Source organism: Cyrtonyx montezumae, unplaced genomic scaffold (assembly GCF_038088225.1).
Source record: "Cyrtonyx montezumae isolate F1298 unplaced genomic scaffold, pur_monq_1.0 scaffold_10, whole genome shotgun sequence".
NCBI lineage: Eukaryota > Metazoa > Chordata > Aves > Galliformes > Odontophoridae > Cyrtonyx > Cyrtonyx montezumae.
Genome location: NW_027071826.1, coordinates 55,396,949 through 55,422,718, shown reverse-complemented (window position 1 = coordinate 55,422,718; position 25,770 = coordinate 55,396,949). Strand labels below are relative to the sequence as shown.

Genomic DNA, 25,770 nt, shown 5'->3' with positions numbered 1-25,770 from the left:
ATGAACACCACATTCCTTCAGTAAAGATAGGACAGCTGTTAATCTTATAAATGAAGATCACTTCTTTACTTGCCCTCTTCATCTAAATTTCAGCACACAGCACTTTTTATCATTTTTCCCTGACACTGCAGAATAACCACTACATTTCTACTAATGTTCAAAATTCATATATATATATATATATATATATATATATATGAAATATAAACACCAAATAAGGTCAAAACACTCAGATCCTTCTACTCTTTGTTGTTATAAAATCAGCTGGTGCACTTGTCAAAGGTGGCAAAATGAAATCTTTCCCAAAGGGGAACAAGTGTGTTTCAGCCAGAGGTTTTTGTGAAGAACAAACAGCCAGACTGGTGACACAGACATCTAAGATATTGCTTGCCAGGGGCTGTGGTGAAGTAACGCACATTTGCTGCCTTGGCCAAGTACCCATTCCTGTCAGTATCTTTAATCTTCTGCTACATTGACATTTCTACCTTTGGTCTTTTCACCACAGAAATACAAGTTTTACTCCCCGTCTTTATGGCAGAAGTGGCAAAAGATCTTGTCACTTTGAATGACGCTGCTAAATCATCTGGTTAAAAGCCATTAAACAATAACTAGCGAGGACAGCAGAGGAAATATCTCTGGCCAAGCACATGGACACAAATAGGCAAGAGCGGATGGCAGCCCTGCATGGTACATATTCTTCCTGCCTGCGTACACGTGCATCTTTTCTGCCACTGTGTGATGCCCTTCTGCCATCACCTGACACAGCCAAGCAAAGGTCACGCTTGGATTCCTTGCAAAACATGCACTGCTTGAGAGTTGCCCATTTCTGTCAATGCTTTCATCTCTCCCAAAGTGCTTTCTAACAAGAGAAGAAGAAAGCGTCTAACAACTCTGGACACTCATCCATTCATGTAAGGCAAACATTAAGATGTATTTTTATTTTCAGTTATAAAGTCTAAGTGATGCCATAAATCAGAAGATAAAAAACAGTATAAAAACTAAGAAAACATCAATGCGTGGAACAAAGAGAAAGCTAAGTTACCCCACTTCAGTCTGAGTTCAAGTAAAGATCTCACACAAAAGCCTGGGTTCTGTTCAGTATATAAACCTCTATAAATAAGACTTATTTTTTTTTTTACTTCTAATATATTTAATAAGAAAACCCTCTCAGTGCTGTCTGTGGGAGGTAACAAGATTTTGCAGACAATTTCCAGACTTTTTCTGGTTTTCCACATTACGCATGATTCTAACACAGATGTACTTATCGCATAGTGAGGTGCGTTGTCCCAAGTTAATAAAGCTTCTAACTATAATTAGTATTTATAGATCCTGTGGATGGGATATATTCCTCCCACCATTTCCTCTCATATTTGGTGTAGCCCAGAATTCAAGTCTACATCATGAGAGCCAATCATGACATTTTTATTTCTTTTTCAAAGTTACATTATCAATTCTGAGAGCTTCTCTTTGCCTTCAAAGTTATGTGTTTGGGGGTGTTCAGTTTTCATTCTGTTCTCAAAGCCTACAATACTGTGGAACAATTTTATTACTGCTTTATTATTATTATTATTATATGTTACAGAATTTGCTCTACGTAGAAAACACATCATAACTCATTTTGGTAATAAGACAAGACCATTTCCCTAACTTATATTACAAACTTTAAGACAAAGGACGTAAGTCATAAACAGCACATTCTGCATCAACAATTGCCCTGAAATTTCTAATGCCTCTTTATGATTAAAGAAAATATTCTTTAAGAAAATACTGATGAAGTTCTCAATACATTAGAAAATTATCTATGTAAGCATTTTTACAAAGGTATTCCAAATCTCTAACCTTTAAAGACAAACAGAATGCAGAACGTATATTATTAAAAGAAAAAAAAATATGCATTTTAGAGACCCTACTTTCAGAGTGAAACTTGGAAAACTTTACTTGTACACACTACTCCAAGATGCCAAAAAAGTAAAGATATTAAGTATAACCCACATCTCTGCAACACACAAGGTTGGGTGATGACCAGTGTCTGTTGCATAGTTTCCTTCAGAGTTTTTTATTCCCCTTCTAATGTCATAATCACAGAAATCTCTTCACACATTTATACAACAGCTCCGAATACAAAAAAGCAAAGGGAAGGATGCTGGATAGGTTGTAAGCAGGATACACGGAAAGCAGTATGAAGGGTAACTGATCTCTTGCTTCCTCATTGATTGCCCCTGTCTCATTTTGCCAAAGATGATATGAGAAGTTAAAAAGGATTGTTTCTAATATTTAAACAGACTATCACATTTATCCAAGGCACCATATTACACATTTCGATGTCATTATTTTTCAGGAAGGTCTTTAGGTGATCCTCAGAGCTAAAATAACGCTACAATCTTAATTAAATGGTTACAAGGTAATTATTTTTCCAAGTACAGAATTCATGAACTTCACTACTGTGTCTGCAGTAGAGTCCGAAATAAAAACAGACTATGTAAAGGGATTTTAAAGTGAAAAAATACTGGGAAAAATACAGAGCTGATAGTTTTTACAGTGCAAACAAGAAGAGAGACAAGAACATGGTAAAGAAGCGTACATTTAGCACTTTGTACCGACACTGTTTTTGTGGCTTATCCAGAAAGAATGGACACCTTGAACAAGAAACTGAGCCTGAAAAAACTGGGGAACATTAGCAGCAGATTCAGATGAGGAAATTAATCTGTCTTATGAATCTACCACTTAAGTATACACGTAAATAAAGAAGGTAAAATAAAAAACCTTTATTTATGAACTTAACATAAAATTCATTTTTCTGCATTGTAATCTTGTGTTGTTGGAAATCTGTTATATCTCTTACCTCAGTATGATAAAGTGTCACTTCATTGAATCCAATAAAGTAATGCATCTAATTTTTTTGAGAGGTGAACTCTAGCTGTTGCACTTCTAAGTGGCAAATTTAAGCAACTTGCATTTATTTTCCCATCAACAGACTTCCCATGCAAGCATAGACTTTCAAGGTCTGCAATTATTATTTGAATCTGCTAACATGAATGCTGGGTGTGTGAGAAGAATGGTTTCTTCTCTTCAAGAGCAATGGAAAAATAAGGAAAGATTCTGTTGATTTGTTGAACCTATAAGCCTCAAAATCCATGATTGACAACATTACTGTTCTCCTGCACAATAACCTACTAAAGGTCTAATTTTGCTCATGCTGTAGATGACACATTCTGGTGTGAAATCATCCAGGACTAGTGAACCACATAAATGCACACCAGTAAGCCCGATATGCACATTTTTCAATCTCCAATAAAATGTAAAATGGAACAAAATACTCTATTGCACAAGTTGATTTGTGAGGGAGATAAAGACACCTCTCCAATAACAGCTAGCAAAGTGCTGGAAAGCATTCATTTTACAGTGATGCGCCATAGCATAAAGAACAGAATCTTGTAACTAAAGCTGATGCTGATTTGACACTAAAAGAAACAGGAAAAGCTAGTCTAGCTAAGAAACTGGAACACCTTTTATTTCTAACAGCACTGAGCATTTTTGCATGATGCCAGAAGAATGTAACTTTACTGAGCTATGCATTTGCCTAGCAAAACTAATCATTCAACATATTGAAAATCTGAGATGTATTTTTTCAACAAAGTCACATTATGTACTATCAGGATATATTTGGAATATTTTATGAAATCATAATATAAACTGCACTCAAAGTCATTTCAATACTACTTGTAGCATGCAAACTATAATATACATTTTCAGTTTGTAGAGTTTTCCATGCAGAGCTGGAAACAAGTATAACCCAGGGTGGGGGGGAAAGAGGGTGATTAAATAAAACAAATATATCTCACTGTTTAATGTTCAACAGCTTTTGCCCAATTAAATGGTTTTAGATATTACTAGTTGAAAGGTTTATAGAAATTCAATTTATTCGTAGGGATCCTGAAGTTTAAAGGGAATGAAGAACAATAGAATAAATTATACTTTCTTGTGGTTCTTGCAATATTGGAAGATACACTGCCTTCCTGCTCTAATGACAACCTCCAGAAACACTTAAAAATGGAAAAACAACAAAACAAAAAACCATACTAAGACTGATATTCACTTCAGTGAATGGGCTTCAGCAAAAGCTATAGAGCAACATTTGATAAATCGAGGAACCATTGCATTGAACAGAAAGAGGAAAGGCTAGGATCTACATGAAATTACAACAGAAAACTCATTATTCAGAATGGCACTTTGTATTCCTTACAATAAAATAAATTCTGTGTTATCAAGTGTAACCAATAAAATTATACTTATTTTGACTTCTATAATTTATTTCTTTGTTCATCAGCATCAATTGCACTACAGGCTCCTGCTGTTTATTGTCCTGGTCGATTTTAAGCCCTCAGGTGACTTGTTAGCAAATGATTTGGAAATAAAAAGTGACGCAAAAAGCTGCGTAAATCCTTATTAATCGTTAATTCACTCTACCTTCAAGCCACCTGCAGTACCCCTTAAAGTTGATTATGAGATAGAAAGACGTCAGAAAACCTAAACACTGAGAACATTCTGGCTCTAGTTGAGGGGTGTACATTTTTTCATACAAAAGCTCTATTGAAATTGTCATTCAGGCTTAAAATATTCCCAGAGTTTGACCAAAGCATTTCTAGAGATGTGCTAAATCTAATCCACACTGTGACTGATTTGAGCACTGCAACAAAATAAACAAGTTACCTTATAGATTTTTTTTAAATCCAACACTGAAAAAATAAACTAGCTTTATAACTGCCTCCCTCTCATCCTGAGATATCATTGACTGAGGCTATGAACTAATCAAGGTCTACTTTATTTTTTCTTTAAAACATGTAAATCTACAAGCAAAACTTCAATAGCTGGTCCACTCTTATTTGGGCAGCAGACTTTCCAAAGCCACATGCGACTTGAATGAGGAACTTTCCTTTCCAGTATAGTAACCCTTACCAAGAAGCATTGAACCATCATTCTTCTTCCTCTCATTCTTACACTACGTAGTAATAAAATACCAAGTTATCCTTCAATTACATTTTCACTTTTACGCAGGACATAGAAACAAAATAACCAAAAGGAAAAAATTCCATAGTCCAATGTCAACTATACAAAGTATAAGACTTACTGTTAAAGCAAACAATGACACAGTTGGCATTAATCTTAAAAAATTAATTTAGAAATTGATTCTAAGGAGATTACAGTGCTCCTCCTCAATATAGCTTTTAAAGACAAAAATATAAACAACAAATGAGATTTGTTAAAGGCAACTTAAAAGTTCTTGTTTCTAGTATCAGAAATTAAATTATTTTTGTTAGTGAAAAATGGAATTAAATTCTTTTCATGCAGTTTGACAGAAACAGTCAACCATATATTTATTAAGAAACAGTCTGCTTAATCAGATTTAGTTGCTTCCTGGGAATCTGTTGTCCTACAGAAAATTATCCTATAAGGAAAAAGAGGGAAAAAAAAACAGCAACAAAAGGATACAACTAAGGCAGCACAAAAGTACATGAAAATCATGCAAACGCTATAAGTTTATGTACTTCAAATGTGGTGGGGCAGTTGTTTGTATCGTCTAGAGCAATACCTGCAGTAACCTATACTATGAGAATACTAACGAAGACACACAGTTGTTATAAAAAAAAAGTCAAGACCTTTGCTAAGAGTTGACTTGAAGGTGCTCGGACAATCGGGCACCTTGAAAAAATGTTTGAGGAGTATCTCTAATTAGTGCATTAAGATGTTATTCATGGACGACAGAACACCATCTAAAAATACTTTTTAATTGGAATACCCAGTATTCTTTCTAAGATTTTAGGCAAAGCTTTAGATTATGACGGTAGTGTGGAAGACAAATAGCAGACTAAAGATCCCAAGATTCAGGAGAGCTCATCACCCTCTCTTGGGAACAGATAAGCAGGAGACCAGAAGAGGCTCATGCAATAAGATGCTCAGGACAGTTGTGTCCATTGGAAGGGTCTCCTCCACCACAGGAGCAGGCTAGCCTAGCTAAGCAGGCTAATCCTGATAGATCCTAAATGACAAAAAAGTAAACAAGTAAAAATTAAGGGCACAAGGAATGGTGGCCAGACAACAAGTATAAACATATGAATCTTGAGCTGAATTGCACTAGGCTGGAATTGGGAACACCTAAGTTTGGCTGAAGTTGAAACTAGGAAGGGTGAAGAGAAGGTCTGGAAAAATGCAGAGGTGATCAAGAAATAAATGTCACAAAAAAAGGCTGAAGCAATAAAAATCTTTGCACAAGCATTTACCAGAAATACCAGTTGCAAAGACTAGGAAGGAAAGGTGCTAACACAGCCCTGCAGAAAGGTCAAGCAAGATGGTCATACAGAGCAGCTCCAGACATGGAGAAGGATAAGGGATCAGACGACATATATTAGAAAGCACTGAGAGAGCTGACTGATAGTATGACAAAGCTGCTCTATGAATTTGATAGATCACCTGGGGTGCTCAGGTCACTGATTGGTCAAAAAAGCAGTGTCATGACAGCTTAAAAAATAATATTATTAAAAAAGAGGATTGTCCAGAAAACTACAAACAGGCCTGCCTCACCTTAGCCACTGGGGAGATTTTACAAGTTATCCTGGAAACCAATTCCATATGTGTAAGAAACACGATGAGAGAAACCAACAGTTGTATTGAAGGCAAAAAGACCCCAATCTGGTATTTTAGGGTATAACAGACCATACAAAAATAAAAAGTCATATGAAGGCTTAGGCTGGAAGGGACCTCAAAGATAACTTCATTCCAACTCCCCTACTGTGGGCAGCATCGCCAGACACTAGATCAGACTGCCCACGAATCCATCCAGTCCGGCCTTGAACGACTTCATCCACAGCCTCTCTGGGCAGCCAGTGCCTCACCACTCTCTGAGTGAAGAATTTCTTCCTAATATCTAACCTTAACCTTCCCTCTTCCAGTTTAAATTCATTCCTCCTTGCTTATCACTATCTAGCTGCTTAAAAAGTCAGTCCCCCTCCTGCTTGGTAGCTCCTATTAAGTATTGGAAGATCACAATGAGGTCTCCCCAGATTTTTCTCTTCCCCAAACTAAACCATCTCAACTCCCTGGTACAATAGAACAAAGAGAAAAAAAACACCTTCCTGTTAGAGGCAAAGCCATGCCTGACCCACTGGGGAACAGCCTGCCCAAAGACAAATGCAAAGTCCTATACCTTACATCTGGAATACAATGGTCCTAAATGAAAGAGAAAAACAGGAGAGTCCAAGCTTAGAGTCCAAAGGCCACTAAGATGTGTAACCCCTGACTCATGCAAAAAGGGAACCTAGTTTAGTTAGCGTAGATCAGGGAAAGCGAAAGGGGCTGTCTATACACAGCCTTAAGAAGTTGCCCCTTTGCTTCCTCAATTCCCACTAATGGAACTGAGCTTTCCTGAAGTGCAAAGTTTCGCAGAGTGACAGAACACATCCTTTTGGTTCAGCTAGTGGGAAAAGTAATGAATTGCGTATTCTAAACCTTTGAGGTACTTCTTTTCTCATCCAGGTTAAAAGGTACTAGTATAATCTTGTATATTACTAGTTTTCACATTAAACCTTTTTTATTATTTGTTAATGAAGATCATTTCTTAATATTGTACTCTTCAAGTGCTAAGATCCACTTCATTTGACAAAGGCAAAAAATGTTCTCTCCTGTTCTGTACTGGGGAGGTCACACATCGCTCCACCTAACCAAGGCTGTATTGTGCAGAATAAGAACTCATTCTGATGTAAGTTAACTGAGATTTTCATCTCATCTTCAACAGTAAATTACCATTCATCAGGAACAGCTCTTAAGTCACGAATGAGATAAAGGATAAGTTACCACTTCAAACAGGCAGAATACATAATATAACATGCAGCACATTTAAGGAAAGGGTGGGAACAAAATGGGAAAATGGATTAGGCCTTCTCTTAGAACAGAAGAGTTCTTAAGGACTGCTCACTGTTTCACAGGAAATCATTTTCTACTTGACTACAGGTTTTCAGATTCCCACGTAACATCTTGAACTGAAACACCACTGGGTGTTTTCCCAGAAACAGAAATAAAGTGTTTTAGGTAAAGGGAATGCATCATAGTCTCTTCTTTCCCTCCCCAGACTGCTTCAAACCAAGTGAAGGTGGTAGCAGATGAGCAGTGATCACCTTACAGATGAGCAGCAAATTATCAGAAAGAAGATAGCCCTCTTTTCCTCAAATCAAATTTCAATATCTACATTTCAGAAGCCTCCAACTTCTCACAATCAATGGAATACTGTATAGTGAACAATACTAAAGATACAAGTTGCTTCTGCTGCTGTGATGTGACATTTTTAGTATTTCTGAGAAATTTGTGTTCAGAGGTTAAGGCCATCTACCAATCAACACTGGTCTCAAACACTTGCAACACACAGCAGTGACAGGGCCACAGGTAACTTCATCTTATGCTTTCTCTGCTAAGGTTTTTAACAGAAACCTCTCTGAAATCTCTCCATCCAAATCTTTACTGCTTGATCAAGTTAAGTTGCTGTACTGTTTGTGGCAACCAAATACAAAGAAACCAATTAAATATCTGATTTCACTTTCAGGCCCTTGAATATTCTGCACAACACTTGGTACAGCTGAGTCACAAAGGCTACTATCAAATTAAAATGCAAATGATGTTTATTACTATGACAAGAAAAAAATAGAACTGCATAGTCAATCTCAGAAGTAATTCATTTTTACAGTCTATGTCACCTACACACATGTTCCTAGTAAAAATAATAGTTTTTGAAGTGCAATGACTCAATCAGAGAAATAATTCCAACCCCTAATAACTTCCCAAGTGCACACTTGGTTAACTGCAAAGCTCAATACTGATACAAAAACGCATTAAATATTTTCATTTAGTAAAGAAAAAGGAAAGCAACTAAATTAAGAAATGAAATCATGAATCTCAATCTGAAGTTTTGTTGTTATGATTTAGTAATTGACAAGTTTAGCTTAAATACTACAAGAAAGCCGCGACTGATTTATAAGCAATCAAGCACCATTTTGTCCATACATTCATATTTCCACACATCTCCAGCTTCATAAGAAAATGCTGGAATCTTCTACACTAAAAAAATCATAAACTACATACCAATAAAATATAGTTTTGCATGTGCGGTCTGACACAAAAAGCAGGTTTATTTCCATACAGATTGTCTTCTAGTTTCCTATGGAGTGCCTCAAGTCTTCATATTATAAATAGGAATACATCCAAACAAATTATATGGCTGTAGACAAAAGCTAACATACTGCTGCTGCTACGTATGAAGATATCCTCCCCATATGAGGCAAAGACTCATAGACAACAAGCGACCAGGCGCACAAAACTTCAGATCAGACAGACACTACATTCAATTCCCTTCCTATCTCTCTCTTCTTCTGCTATAAAAACAAACAAACAAAAAACTCCTTAATTAAAAACTAAGAGAATATGCATCTGATCTATTTTATTTGTGGAAAAATATTTTAATAAGCACCAAACTAGCTTGCTACTCTAAAAAAAAAATGACATATGGAATTGTCAAATAAAACACTTTTAGGTATGTATTTTTTTTTTTACATATAATAAGTCAAAGTGTTGAGAATAAGAATTTTGTTAAACAAAATGATTCACATGCACTCATTATAGAAGTAGTATACAAATATCCTATATCATCTAACATCGATCAGAAACCTTATCAAAAGCAAGATGGAAAACTGGTTGAATGGAAAAGTCAGTGTCTTTCTTTATGAACCATGCAACCTCAGAACATTGCAGCATCATAATGATTCATGTATTTAAAAGAAAAAAGTGGGGGTGAGGGGGAAGGGAAAGACATTTGTTGCTTTCAGGAAAAACTAAAACCCAAATTAAGCTACACAGAAGTGTCCTCAGAAACACTCTGTAGGTAAAAGCAGCAGCATTAAACTTTAAAAATGTTCTGAGCAATTTTAAATCACACTGATATAAATGAATTAAGAGGAACAATATAATGGATGTCTGAAACTGTTGCTGTCTAAAGTAACACATGGCATTGTACTTCATATGAATTCAAGCTAGCAGATACATTTAATGTCTTTAAAAAAAATAAAGATCTGGAAAGAAATTCACACCACCCACATCCAGCTCTGTGTCCTTAACCAATACTTCCCTCTCTATTTTTTTTTCCCCCCAGAAGAGTCCTACCCCTCTTAAGAAATAAAGATCCTTTCCCTCTGAAGAAGGGATTACAATTTGATATTATTCCTAGAAACACCGAAGAGCAACTGTGATGGAAGAAAACTGACATTCAGCAGTATGTTTCTTGGTTTTTTGAATTCCACTTGCGGTCAAAAAGTTGTAGTTTCTCAGGCAAAAAGTACAGGCTGCTTAGTCTATGCTTGCACTGTCTAAATATCTTTAACAGGAACCAGATTCACCTGCAGATTTTCATAGTGACTGTTCACGACCCTGGCAGTATCAAGAACTGAAAGCATGAAAAGCATGAAGAACCATGAATGAATCACTGAAACCGAAATCCTTCCCGTGCATTTTGGATGGGATTCCATTAGCAGGAGCTCTGAGGGAGATGACAGTATGAAGCAACTCTCAGTTCTAATTTAAATTCTATAAAAAATATAAATCATGATAAAACACTGCCATATGGGATACAATCTCCTTCAACTACTTACTACCGTCTACTTGAGAATGTTGGTGAGATTTTTTAATTTATTCTTACAATACCATTGTACAATGAGATCAGAAAGTGAAACTGTTTTGAAACTCTATTACACCTTAGAAATATTCAAGGCCCACCCACATTTGATTGCAATTTACAGCCTAAAAATATTTTGTACAGATAACTTGAAGCAGGAGGTTGAACTGGATGACTTCTTAAAGAAGTCTTCCAGCAGAAATGATTCTGACGTTCAGGAGAAAATGCCTAAATCAAAATTGACAGCTGAATTGATAATTTTTGCAACACTTCATTTTCTGCTTAATATTGAAATGCAAAATGATTTGATAACACTAACAGGAAAGCACACACGAATAAAGCAGTTCATTGTTTTAAACCCAGTGTGACAAACATTTACAGCTTATAATTGGCCAACATCCTACCCAAAATTTTCCTACTGAATTAAAACAAAGATCCTGTTTCTCCCAAGACTACTCAGACTAAATAAAATGGGATCAACTTGTTTTCCTAAATCAGGAAGATATAAAGGCTCTGTCCTGACTTATTTGACTATAAATCACAAAGTCCAGCACTGGCACATCAGATATTACGTATAAAAAAACAAAACTCCAAATTTATTATAAGACAATGAGAACCATCTGAATAATATAACCATAAGATAACTTTGTCAGCCTAAAAGAAATCAATGTATCATATAAAAAAAGCTTAGAAGAATCTAGTAAATAGAATGAGTTGCAATAGACGGAATATTATCCAATCATTCTCCAAATCTTTCTGTTGCAGAACGTAAGCTTCAGTGGAAAAAATGTAACTACGGGCCTCAAAACTAGTGTCATTTCCATAGAATATGCAATATTCAATGTAAATAGAATAACTACGTTTTTAAGATTTCTTAAAGGAATAAGATGTAAACAGTGCAAGTAAGGACTTCTCTTTTATATAACCAGTGCATGAAATTTCAACTCAGCTACTCATGTTGCAAATGGCCTGTAGCCATCCCACCTCAATGCAGGAGCTAGACAGATCTTGCAAGTTAACTAGGAGTCAGATCAGGACAGTATTTGGTTGCATCTGAAGCAGAAAAATTGGAGCTCTGAAGTTATTCTGATAAATTTATAGAGCTTAAATGCAACAGATAGAGAGCTTTTCCTTGTCATTCAGTAATAAAATTCTGGTGTGATACGTTGCTAAAAGAATTCTGCGATGTAGAGATAAGAGATGTTGGTACATTCATCAATCCTTAACGCCCTATACCTTGAGCATAAAAAGCTCTGCTCCAGCCTCCCAAACGTGCATATCAACCCACTTCAGTCAATTTTAAGGGCCATCTTCCCTGCACTCATTGACTGGTTTTCAGTTTCCCATGCATAAAATAGTCAGCAACTCCTACTATTGCAAAGAAACACTGTTTGAAGACCTACACTGCAATACGAGCACATAAAATAAATAAGTATACAAAAAATAAAAAACAGTTTAAGACCCCATCTATGTTTCCCCATGTGGATGCAGTGGCAATTTGCACCATCACATAACCACTCTAAGGTACAACATATCAGTTCATATCTACCTCTTCTGAAGAAGAGGATAAATATGCTGGAAACTGAACCTAGCCAAACAGCCACAATAAAAAGAACATCACTTCAAAAGTATGCTTACTACAGCCTGCTGGACAAGAACACATTCCAGAAGAACAAGCACCTAAAGTTCCCCCAACTATATTTACCTATTCTAGAACAATTTTTCGTTATATTAGACAACACACAAACCTATTTTCCCTTAGGATATCTATGCCCTCCATAAGAACAGGAGTATTTTTGTTTCTTAAACACTAAGGATAAACACACGTTCAACTGAGCAAGACAAAGACATTACTGAAATTGCAGGGTAAAGCTACTAAGATATTCAGATAAACACTTGCATCCAACTCACTCAATCTTTACAAGCTACAAGTTGACACCATCTTGTCTGCTAAACCACTACCGACAGATCTTTCATCTTTATGTTACTATACACAATAAATAAACAGATACATTCTATCTTATACATTTATACAAGTTTCTCAAATGAATTCACTTCTTCCTCTTGAGCCAGTCAACAAGTGTGTAAATAAACCATGTGAGGCTGAGGATTCCCCAGCCTCGCCTCTTTATTGAGCTGCCTGCGCTGCAGCACAAGATCAAGGTCCTTACGTGCTCTACACTGCACTTCACCTCTACACAAACACATTCAACAGATCCTTTTTCCCTTGTAGTAGATATACTAAAATCTTATATTGAATGTATTTTCCATGATATGTTTTTACAATATAATTTTTATTTCCCATCTTCTTGCTCTTGTGTCTCAGTGGGTACTCATAACAACAGTTGATCATAACTGGACACACAAGCACTAAGTTGCTCATGTATGTTTACATTCATGCTATTTTTTTAATATAATTCCAGATACTAGCAGTTACAAGTTTTACAAGCTCTTTATGTTCACACATTGATTAAGAATAAAGTCTCAGTGAACAAGCATCACCATGTATTCCCATTATTTCTTGGTTTAGCTAGGAAAAAAACAACAAAATATTAATGAACGGGTCTTATCACTGCACTGCATGTTAGTCACTCCAGTTCAGCTCCCTGATCTAAGATTCCTAATGAAGACAATAAACTTGTCTTTCACGATTCCTTGGCAGAGATATATTGTTGTTCACTGTGAGTATATGACTGCAATAACAACTTAGAATATTACCATAGGAATGTTAAGTAAATTAAGAAAACAATTCAGTACTGCCTACCAAAGCTAGTTAACACAGACAGTTATATAAGAACTCGGTGCTGAGCGTGAAATGCAGAAACACACATAAAATAATGAATATTTCAAATTGAGACTATGTGCTTCTATTGCAATAGTTGTAAAAGATCTCCTCAAGATCAATTACTATATACCAAAGCTGCCAGGAAAAGAGTTCACAACTTCTCTTTCTCACTGCTACTTACTGTCCGGCATTGGGTACCTAAAAATGAATCAATACTGTCCTTGTTAAGCTTACAATGAACAGAATGGAGGACAGACACATTAAATAATCAGTAGCACCAGGAGGAGAAAAAGAAAATTCCCTTTACTACAGGACATTTCCACTTCAGTCAGGCAACCTGTTCTCCTTTGCTCAATTTTAGGGAATATTTATAGGGAGAGGAACACCCCCACCCCCCACTTAAAAGGGGAGATTCCACTATTTTGACTCAGTTGGCTTCTTATATTTAGTTTTATTTTGACCACGATACAAGACAATACCACCAGTCAGTTTGGGATACAAGATTCGCAGTAAGTAACATCCTCTTTCTACTTATCACTTCTAAGAGGGAGTTTATCTACCACCACAGTACTTCAGAAATAAAACACTTTCTGAACTGCATGAATGATCAGACTGTTGTCTGAACTTGGTAAAGACTTCGCAGACCATACAATCATTTAAAACACAATCATCGTGTCTGCAAGGAAAGAAAAATTTACAAACATATGCACTAAAGAAATCCTTGCAGGGATGCAACAGTGGTAGTAAAATACCTATAATTGTGCTACGTAATAGACAACTCACACTGAAACTAACATGTTTTTAAGACAGCCCTAAAGAGACAAGTAATAAAAGAACATGAAGAATAAAATGTGAAGAAAGAACTGTGTTTAAAATTAGACTGCTGGAAAATATTTATGCAGCAAGGTAACTTTGAATTGGGCCCAATGTAAACCAAGAACTTCATGTATTGAAGGATCCAATTATAAGCATGAAAGCAAATAAAGGTTTCTAGTCACTCTGAAACTTGGACGGTGTCAGCAGTAAGAGACTGAACTTCCATCCATTATGCTTTTATGAGAAAAGGTGTATGGTTTTGTTACCCAAATGAACCTTTCAGGGAACAAGTTAACTAGTAGAAAAAGTACTATTCTAATACAAAGGGTTTTTTAGCTCTCTCAATGGCATTTTCCATCTCTTAGTTAAAAGAACTGATTGATCTCTATTGCTTTTGAGAGACTGCCAGATGTTGACACAGATGGACAAATTTTTAGAAGAATTAAAACTACAGATAACTAATTATTTTGCTTACACATTGTTATGTCATAACTATAATAAAGATGCCTCATTGGCAAACTGTTAATTGTACTTTCCTGTGTAACTTGCATTATGGTCCGAAGCTAAATAGTAGCCTAAAAAGTAACATGTAATGACAAAAACAACACATAGAATCAGTTTTAATTTGAAAGCACTCAAAAGTATTGAAATTAAAAGATTTGCTTTCCCTGCAACTTCAAATATTCTGTTTTACTCACCACACAGAAAATAGTCTATTGCACTTGATCTGTAAGCTAACTGTAACACTGTCAGTAAAGCCCAGAAGCACCACCACCTCAAAATCACTTCAGAACTACAATAAAATATAGTATGGCTTAATTATGTAAGGAATCATATATGACCTGTCTCTGTGTTTGGGGCATGACTTCTCACAAAGAATATACTGTTTCCTCTGCGTAGGTTCTTCACACTTAAAAGCTTGCAATGACATTGGTTAACTGCTAGATTTCAGCCACCTACCTAACCTCTCTCCCCTTCAGTGGGTGCGAAAGGGTTTACTTGTAATATATAATTCTACTGACTAAATTTCATCTTGTTCTCCTGGATTCTCGGCAGCAATTCCCAAGTTAGAGGCTTCCCCAGAAAGAACGTCAAAGGATTCCCACCCACACACTGAATATCTAACAGGCTCTGACCCATTTTCTCCTTATTAAAGCAGCATTACATACTTAAAAAAAAATGAAAATAATAAACAGAGTAGGTAAATGAATGCAACTATTGCAGCGGGAAATCTACCCCCTTTGGATTTTAATCCTGACAAAATCACTACCAAGAAGACACATTTAAAATACAAACATCAAATATATTTTTCTAGCATTCTCATTCTGTGACTTATTACTTTTACTGCCTTTCAGCAAAGTAAAAGGGGACTTCATTTATTAGTTATGAATTAGAAAAATCCTTTAATTTAGCAATAGTTACGTCTTTCAACCATATCTTTGGGCATATTTCTGCAATTTGAGCTTTAATAATCTTGTAACTAAATGACAGAAGATAAAGGATATTTAAAAAAAAAAGAGTAACAGTAGAAGCTATATGATTTTACTAAGACTTGTGATGTTAGTAGCAACACTTAACTCTGTTTATAATTTGTTTTATGGTAGGATGCATTATTGCAAAAGCTACAAGACTAAAGACCCGTCACATATGCTGGAATATATTAACATTTGCAATTAAATGGTGAAAAACAAAATGGCAACAGAAAACTTAGTTGATGAGTTACAATTTGACTCAATTTCAGACATTGTGAAAATCTGATTTTACCAGTTACAGTTGTGTAACAGCTTTTCTTACCTCTTGTACTGACATCTCTCAAGGAAGTGAAGCACTATAAGTCAAAAAACTCTCTCCAAACAGCAACCTTAAACAGAGGTTAAAAACAACCCCAAATTTGACAGTTTATGATAGATGAAAGGTGATGGAAAACATGTAAGAATATAGCCCTGTCTAATAATAAGCATTCAGGTAGCATGGACTCATCTTTCAGTCAACTTGAACAACAGTTTAACATACACTTAAGAGTCCACTTCCTTCTAAGGGTAACTTATTCTCTGATGGTGGATAACATTACATCAGGAGTCCAAGTGACCAGGTTTATAGGAGTTTACAAATAAAAGCAGAAACTTAAAGAACTACTTAATTATAACACCAAATCAAGTTATGTCAACTGGAATAATATACTGAATAGAATGCATCTCGCAAACAAAGAACGAACAACGACGATCATTGGCAGAACAATATCCAGCACTCACAAAATATCTTAATCTGGAAAATAAACTTCCTGCTCAGCACGTTTGCATAGGATACTTGACTTGTAAGAATATACTGAGTCAGAGGAGGGTTTAATATTATATGATATTGTGTAGCTGTTTCTGAAAACTTTTAGACATAAAAAAAAATCTGGATTAGAGCTAATCTTTTCTCTCTGACAAAAAGACTTTTCAACTCCTATGTTGTCTGGTGGCATTCATTTGCAGGCTTAATTTAAAACAAAAACCACTTTTCCTGGTATATAATCTCTACACTATTGAATCAAAACCAGCATTTTGCCACAATGGAAAAACAATAGTTGAATAAGGAACTCCAGAAAATTTAAAGTATTTAAAGCTGAGTGTCATTTAAGTCCACAAATAATTGGAAGTTTGGGGAAATACATTTGAAAGAGATTACAAAGATGAGTAGAAAACCAGCTATGTTTTCATGTCACCTCCTTGACTTTATGCTCTTGGACCTCTGACACTGACACACGAAGGAATGCACAGTTAAACCAGCGTCTTTCGGAAAGCGTGAGGAATACCTGCTGCATTGCTTCAATAGTATTGCTATCCTAGAATACTATTAACAACCAAATGTTTCTTCACTCACTTCTTTCATTTCCCTTCACACTGGAAAGATTTTCTTCTCCTTATGGAGAAGTTCTTCTGAAAATAAATACTATTAAGCTTTCAGCATGACAGTAAGTATCCTCTCCTTACTACTTTCCCTAAATTTAAGTTTTAGTTCCTCTATACTCTTCAGGTTTCTATCTATATATTTACCATTCTCACTGAAATGTGAACAATACATAAATACGTTTGTGTAAAATATTTCACGATAAACTTCACAATACATTTGTGAAAAGTATCTACATCTCTACAGGTTGCATATTTGTACATGAACATACTCATACTTTGCATTGTTTCTTGAACCAAATAAAGAAACAAGACCTTAATATAATGAAAGAAACCTTAAAAGTTAGCATTTAACCTCTGTTCATTTCACAAATTCAGTACTACTTAAGAAAACTGAAGCATGAGCTAAATAATTTTACAAAGTAACAGCAGCTTATTAAATTGTTCAGAAGTATCTGAACTCAGTAAGACATAATACTGAATTAATTTTTTTCTTAAAGAAAATATTCAGTGATCACATTATTTCAAGGTATATTATTCCTTTTTTTGGGGTGATTTATTTATCAATAAGCATTTATTTTAGCATGATTTTGCTATGAGGATAATCTCAAAGGAAGCAGAGCACATGAATTTCTTGAAATATAAACTTAGGATTTAAAATCAGCTACTAGAAACAAAATTATCAGAGTACAAAACATGCATTTAGCTCCAAAAACCTCAGAAAGAATTGCATGCAAACATTCACAAATGAACTGAATTGGATCTCTCCTTTAATGAAGTATATACTGTTGGTAGCCTAATGCCTACATAAAAGAATTAGAAGCTTTATATAAAAACTATGAAAACTTAAAATTCTATAGGTAGTACCACAATGTCAACCAATGCCAGGAAAAGACAACTTACGGGTAAGACTCCGAAAGCTGCTGTGCCATTTTATAAGCTGTGGGGTCCCTGTCCAGTGCATATATTGTAATGTCACTTGCTTTCTCTAGAAGAGCTGTAGTATGACCTCCGGCTCCAAATGTCATATCAAGGAAACACTGAAATACAAAAGAACACCATTATCTCATAAAAGAACCATAACAGATGCAAAGAATATCCTGAGTTGAAAGGGACATACAAGGACCATCAAGCCTAACCCCTTGCTCCATACAGGACCACCCAAGCCTGACCACTATGCTTGAGAGCGATGTCTAAACACTCCTTGAACTCTGGCAGCTCAGTGCCATGCTCACCACCCTCTGGTGCAGAACCTAACCCCCACTGGACCATCCCCTGACAGACCTATGCCATTCCCTCAGGTCCTGTTGCTATCACTAGGGAGCAGAGCTCAGCACTCCCCTCTACTCCCTATAAAGAGCACCAGCTGCTCTAGGACCAACAAACTTGGAGCCCTCAGCCATTCCAGTAACATCTTGCCCTACAGGCCCTTCACTGTCATTGTAGTCCTCCTCTGGCAGCTATCCCATAGTTTTATGTCCTTATATTGTGGCACCAAACCCACACCGTGTACTCAAGGTGGGGCTGCATGGCTGCCAGGGCACGCTGCTGCCTCTTGTTCAACTTGTCATCAGCTAGAAACACCAGATCCTTTTCTGCAGAGCTACTTGCCAGCCTCCTGTTCTCCAGTTTGCATATGTATCCAATGTTAACCTCATCCCATGTGCAGAACCTGGCACTTGCTCTTGTTCAACTCCCTGTGGTTGGAGACTGCTTAGCCCCCGGTTTGTTTGAGCTTGATCAGATTAGTGTGGTCTGCAAACTTAGTACACCTTCAAGTCCTGCATCCAAGTCACTGATGAAAAATGGGGCCTTAAAATGAAGCCCCAGGAAGCTGACTGAGTCACCGTCCCAGAAGGTGATCAAGAAAGGTTTAGATGTTGTACCAAGGGACATGATTTAAGGGGAAATACTGGTGGTAGGAGGGCAGTTGGACTGGATAATCATAGAGTTCTTTTCCAACCTTAGTGATTCTATGATTTTACAATATTTGCAATTCTGCACAAAATACAAAATTACATCAGAATAAACCTTTGGGAGGGGGGTTTGAAACCCCTATCCATAGAAGAACAATCATGTGATACATCCAACTATGTATTCAGTTTCAACTTAAAGGAAAGCTACTTTTTTCACTGCTTCATTCATCTTGTTCATTTCGAGCCACACAAATACATTTATGACATAGGGCTATATGAAGCAGTTGGCACCATCTGCTTTGTAAGGCTATCTAAAAGAAAGGCTAATTAATTTATGTATAAGTAAAGCTATGATATTGTCTTCTTCTATACATCAGATCAAAGTGCTATGGCAGCACAGGAACACATATATTCTGACTGGGACTAACTTAAATATTGAAGAAAATTCAAGTTTTGAAAACAGTACCATTGATTTCAAGCTCAATATGTGAGTACTAAGGTATGCTTTTAGGTTACCAAGATGACATCTATTAGCTAAATACAGAATAGTATGGGATACCTACATGAACTGTGACTATTTTTCAGCCGTCATGTGTCTTACTCCGAGGGCTTATGTTGAAACTTTCAACAGACAATGTCAATTTCTGTGCTTCTGAGGAATATCTACTACCCTCTACTACTACCCATATAACATATTCATTTTGTTTTCAGTACACAAACAAAAACCAGAAAATTTTCAATAATTCCAGACACAGTCTTCTGGACTAAAACTGAAGGCACAAACAAAGAACTCTGAAATCTCTCAGACTAAACCAGATGCAGGTTTAGCACAAATTCAGCACAAGTTGAGGAAAACTGAACAACGCAATTCCTTGAACAAGACTCTCTCATAAACCGAAGGTCCCAAATAGGAACGCACATTTCATATTCCCACCACTACACAAAAAAGAAAAAAGACAGCAACAAGACTATCTATCTCGTATCATCAAACCTCAGACAGACAAGATGACGTCAAAGACCTGACTAACTTAGCTACATTTACCAAAGAGGACACCCACGGAAAATCATTTGCCTGCAAAGAAGAGAGTGTGCTCTACATCTTCTGCAGACTCCAATCCAGAGAGGTTTCTGCAGTCAGAGTCAATTCAACCACCAGGCTGACCAGGCAGCTTTGCTCTGATGTTCTTCTAGGAAACAAACCTGGGATGCAGTCAGCCACCTCAGAGCAAGGCAAGCTGGGCCAATAAATCCTGCTGAAGCAGGAAACACAACCAAGTGAGCTAAAATTTAATGATGTTTTGACTTTTGTGTCTATAAAGCAGCAGTTCTGTTTTTAGAAGCTACCCCATAGGCTTTACTCCTTCAGGCCAACAGCAATGGTACTTAACTGCTTAGAAGTCAAGAGCTACTTTGTTGACAGGAATAGCAACCTCTTCGCTTTCAAAGGCTGCATGACTATGTTTCCATGTTAAATGCAATTGCTTTTCAAATTACTAAGAAAGTATCAGTAATTCCACAGTCTAGGAAAAACATACTAAAGTACATGGACAAAAAAGGTTATTGTTTAATACCAGTGTATTTTAACCCAAGTAGATATGAAACTGAAAAAGTATATTTCCTGGCTTCTGCACCTCAGAATTCTCACAACTTTCTCCTTTCAGTCAACATCACTGACCTCTGCTGCTGGGGTCGGGGCAGAAATTAGACTCCAAGCAAGCTAAACCTAACTAGATTCTCCATATCCCCCCAGTATGAATTACAGACTTCTTTTCCACCTCAAATTATTTTTTGGCGAATCCATTTTTAAAAGCTACTTATGAAGAAATTCAAATTACACAGAATTCATCTTAATGGTATTTTCAAAAAAGAAAAAAATTTCAAACTAACGTTTAAGGGAAATATTGTACCCTTTTAAAAGGAGATTCAACCAAGAAGTTCCCTTGATTTACATGGGAAAATTAAGGTGATGAAAACCAGAAAGAAAAGAGGCACAAACTTTTATTTATGTTTTCTAAAAGCTGCTTCTGCAATAAAAAGCTTTAAGGAAATCCCTTGATCTATTTAGAAATCTCACAATAATAAAAGTGACTATTTATGAAACTAATAACCCCTACTAAAATGCATCAGCAGGTGAGACAAAAAGTTATCAGAAAAAAAAATTAAACTTTACAGACGACTGAAATACTACTAGCATCATTATTCTAGCCAGCTGGACTTGGAAAAAAAATCAGATGACAAAAACTCAGACAATAATATTCTAAAACACCTAAATTTATCATTTGATTTTCCCATCAATACTGTACAGTCCTGGATGTTTTCTTTGGGACAGTTAACACAAAGTTAGAAGAGCAGACATTTGCTTTCTTACAAGTCAATCACTTATGAAAAATAGTGGCATTTGATTTCTCATACATCAAGCTACCAAAAACATTTCTTAATCACTACTGATCTGCTTCAGGGAGCACTTCTTCCTAAAGGCGTCCATTTGTTGTGGCTTTTTTACACTGCACATAACATTAAAATCACCTTCCCTATTGCTTGCAAATTTCTTGCATGTGATTATGCATCTTAAAATACATGGTCACAACAGTCTAGAAGCATTGCTTTGGAGTGCATTTGCAGTAGGATAAACAAATTGGAAACAACCTGGTTTACATTGTAATTCCCCTTGGAAAAAGAAATCTATTAGTAATATCATCTGCTTTTTGTTTGTTTGTAGTTAAAAAAAACTCCATGCTCTTCTTTGTTAATATAAGCTAGAATTCTACCACTTGAGTTTTTAAAAACCCAAGCATTGTCTTTCCTGAAGCAGGCTTGCATTGTTAGCAAGAGTGAAGGAAGGCATAGGAAGTGCTAGAAATAAGGAGCTATTGCACGTCCTCTAAGAAGTCTTGAAGAAAGTCACGAGTCATGTGAAGTTCCAGAACACATTCTTTCTTCACTGACAGGTTTATCAATTTGCTTATGACTTGTTCCTTATCCAAACACTGGATTGTTCTTTGGTGTACTCTGGGACACATGGCACAGATTTGACCCTTTGCATCTTTTCTCTCACTAACATCTGTCACTAAGTCCATTGTTTATAAAGTTTGAATATCAGAATGCATGAAGTTAGAGATAGGGTAGTTTTTTTTGTTTGTTTGTTTTTTGTTAAGTATATATCTAGACAAGTTATTTAAGCAATATTCAAATGCTGCTTTTAACGATGCTTTTTTTTCCCCACCCAAAGAAATTTTTGAAGACACTGTGGCTCATGTCAATTAGGAATACCTAGCTGTTATTCTGTTTAACAGTGCCACCTTTCCTCACAAACACGTGCCTCTGTATTCAATAATTTAAAATTTTATTAACTTGTGGCTTGGTAAACATGCTGAATATTTAAGAACCATGGAGAAGATCTTATATGGAAGCAAAATATTTTTACTGGCAGTGGAAAGGAGAAGAAAAGAGAAAAGATAAGGATCACTGTACCATGATACAAGTGACATGCTCTCAATATTGTGACAGTGTCTAAAAGCTGCAGTTAAGAATTCACGCAAGCGTTCACCGTGAATAAACAGGCTCACCAAATTATATTGCTCTCTTTAAAAAAGTAAAAAAAACAAACCTTTAAGCAACAGCTGACAACTGTAACATGATCTCCAACCTGGGATCTCAACATAAAGGATACAACTCTGAGACAAGTAGAAGAGACTGTAGGACTAAGTACACAGTATTAAATAAAACACTGCATCATCAGAGTTAGTGGAGTAGGAGAAAGCATTACTGGCATCCGAGCTGACCTGGTTAAGGCTAAATTAAGTACAACCTGACATAGTGTCAAGGCCAAAAAAAAAGACTTCGTAGACATTTTATGGATAATCTTGAAAAAGCAGAGGCATATACGTCTACACTAGAAAGCTAAAGCCTATACAGACACATGAATCTAGAAACATTTTGCATATAGAACCTAAAAAAACACATTAGGATTGCCAACTGAATTCTTTACTATTAAAACAATTACTCTGGAGCACTGATCAGATTTGAAGTCATTCCCTGTACTAAATTGTTTCATATTTTTGTACATAAACAGTATAATATCTAGGTATACTTCATTCATTTTTCATGCCTGAAACAGAAACAAGATACTACATTTTTCATCTCCTCCTCTCCCTCTCATCCAATAGCTTTTAATCAAATAAAAGTTTTACCCTCATGGTCATATAAATACAGGAAAAGTTTATTACATGAATTCCTGCAGTGACTCACCATTCCATTGTTAAGTTATGACAGCCCCATCAGTGTTCCCCTTGGGAATTTCATAATGGGTTTCTGACTGTACATTTTAGAAGCCATTTGGCTTTTCAATTACATACAGATAGCACCAAACAAAAACTTTATAGCCCTCATTTTACAACTAGATAGCTCTAAGATAGTTACACAGACACAAAAAGTTCATCATATTCTTTATACAAGATTTCTCACTGACAAGTTAACACCCAATAAATATCTTCTAAGCACTATGACTGAAGTCAACTGCATGTCTGTTTATGATTACTTCTCGCATCTAGTAAAATTTACTCCTCTATACATGGTAGCAATTTCTTTTATTTAACTGTATGACAAAACAAAATTAAGACTGGAAAAATAACAGGAAATTTCAATTTGAACATGACATTCATAAATTGAAACTACTTTGAAAGTACATAAAATACTTGCAAGAAAGCTTCTAAATTCTAATCTCTGATTTCTTAGTTTACAAAAGGCAAGAGCTTCTTTGTGTTCTAAAAATCATTTGTTCTTCCAGCTTATAGTTTGTATTTCCTGCTACTTCATGCAGTTTGGTGGTGCTTACCTTTCACAGAACACTGTTGTTTTTTTTCTCTTGCAATCGTGAAACAATCTCAAAGAGGACTTTAGCAAATAGTAAAAATTACCCAAGACACGTTAATGTGGTACACGAAATACCAGATCAAGCAGCTTTCTATCCCAGATGTGAATTCTCCATCAGTCTTTCCCCTGACTGCATGACAGACCAGGTGTTTGCCTTTCAGCCCAGACAAACCTAGTCCCACCTTGTTCACACTTGATGGACAAGGCATGATACTAAAAGCTATGATTAACTGGTATGAATAAGATCACCTCACTGTCATTTCCAACAGATAACATGAATCTCTTCTAAAAGCCCACTATTCCCAAAAGAATCAACATGCACCACATAATACTTTTTCTTTAACTCCTAACCCTGTTTATCTGCTATTTTTCCATTCGCTACTGATAAAGACCATCTTATCTGACTCCAATGGATGTTATCACCCGAATTTCTTATCATATTCACTGACAATAAAATAATCTCATATCAATCTTTTGAGGAAAATGTAAGCTTTTCATCCAACCCTCGATTTTGCATTTTTTCTGAATGCCAACACACTCACTGAAGTAGCAATTGTACAATTATATATCTCTCTTTGTATATGCTACTCTTACAACATACTGTCATTTTCCCTTCCCATCTCGAGGAACTCTTCTTTATGTGTTAGTCATTCAAACACAGCAGGATAACATACTGAGCTGAGCATTTCAGAGTACCCTTCAGTGTACATTTCCTGTACTACCCTCCTTGCAAAATAAATGCTCTTAAGAGTCAAACATAGCACAATCACAAAAAAGCTATCATGTCATCCAGCACAGCAGACTAAGCATGGAAATATATGCTGCTATCACACACATTACCACACATGACTGCTATGGGACACAGAACCAACTGTACTTTGCTATTTGCAATGCAAATGTGTGGTGTACACGTGGTTCAGAGACAGTCCTAAAAGGAGAATGCTACATACTGGTAATCCAGAACATGAGGAAGAGAATCCCCTACTTAAGTAAACTCTTTTAGCTAACAGGAAGAATATGCTTCCTGATGCACAAAACAACAAGCCAAGGATACTCTTTTCAGAACAGAAAACAAAATAAATGCAAGGTTTAAAATACAAACAAAAGAAAAAATAACTTGGAAACAATATACACTTTCCAAGTACTCTGTCAATATTATATAGTCATATAATATCTTAGCAGTTAAATATATCTGCTGGAGCACTTGCCACTCAAAACAGAGGTTCACAAACAATAAATTAGAATCACTGAAGTTCACTTTGGGAGGTACAGAAAGGAAGTGGATCCACAACTGCCATGGTTGGGATCTCATCCCTAGCCCAGCTGCACACTTGCAATATTTCAGAAGAATAACAACCAACAAATGAGCATCTTCTCAGTGCTTAACACATTTGTTCTGAAAATAAATTAAACCCTCTCCACTTTTTGAAAGCTTGAAACAAGAAGATACTACAAAACAAATTTAAAAAAAAATCAGTACCAATTTATTTGAAACAAAATTAAAAGAAGAGAATTGCGTATCATCCAAGCTACACTACCTGACTTCTCAGATGAAATGAAAATGTCTGGAATTTACTGGCTGAAGAGAGAAAACCAAAATGGAGACAACTTTCAGTTGACATGTCAAACGCCAAAATCACAATACTTCTTCTTGAAACATTAAACACTGAGCCATCAAAGAAAAATAAGTTCACAAGAACTGTTACCTGAAGAATGCAGCGACACAGCTGTCTGACAAGGCAGCCGTTGTTCTCCAGAGTGTTCTAAACCACTCATGACACA

At 36.0% G+C, this 25,770-nt stretch overlaps 1 protein-coding gene across 1 annotated transcript in view; it reads right to left on the bottom strand.

Moving 5' to 3' along the window:
- METTL15 (methyltransferase 15, mitochondrial 12S rRNA N4-cytidine) overlaps positions 1-25,770 on the bottom strand; it is an 87,373-nt gene that overhangs the window by 33,600 nt on the left and 28,003 nt on the right. Inside the window, exon 3 of the mRNA XM_065755426.1 lies at positions 18,104-18,240. Coding sequence (XP_065611498.1) covers positions 18,104-18,240 — 137 coding nt within the window. The remainder of the gene's footprint in view (positions 1-18,103; positions 18,241-25,770) is intronic.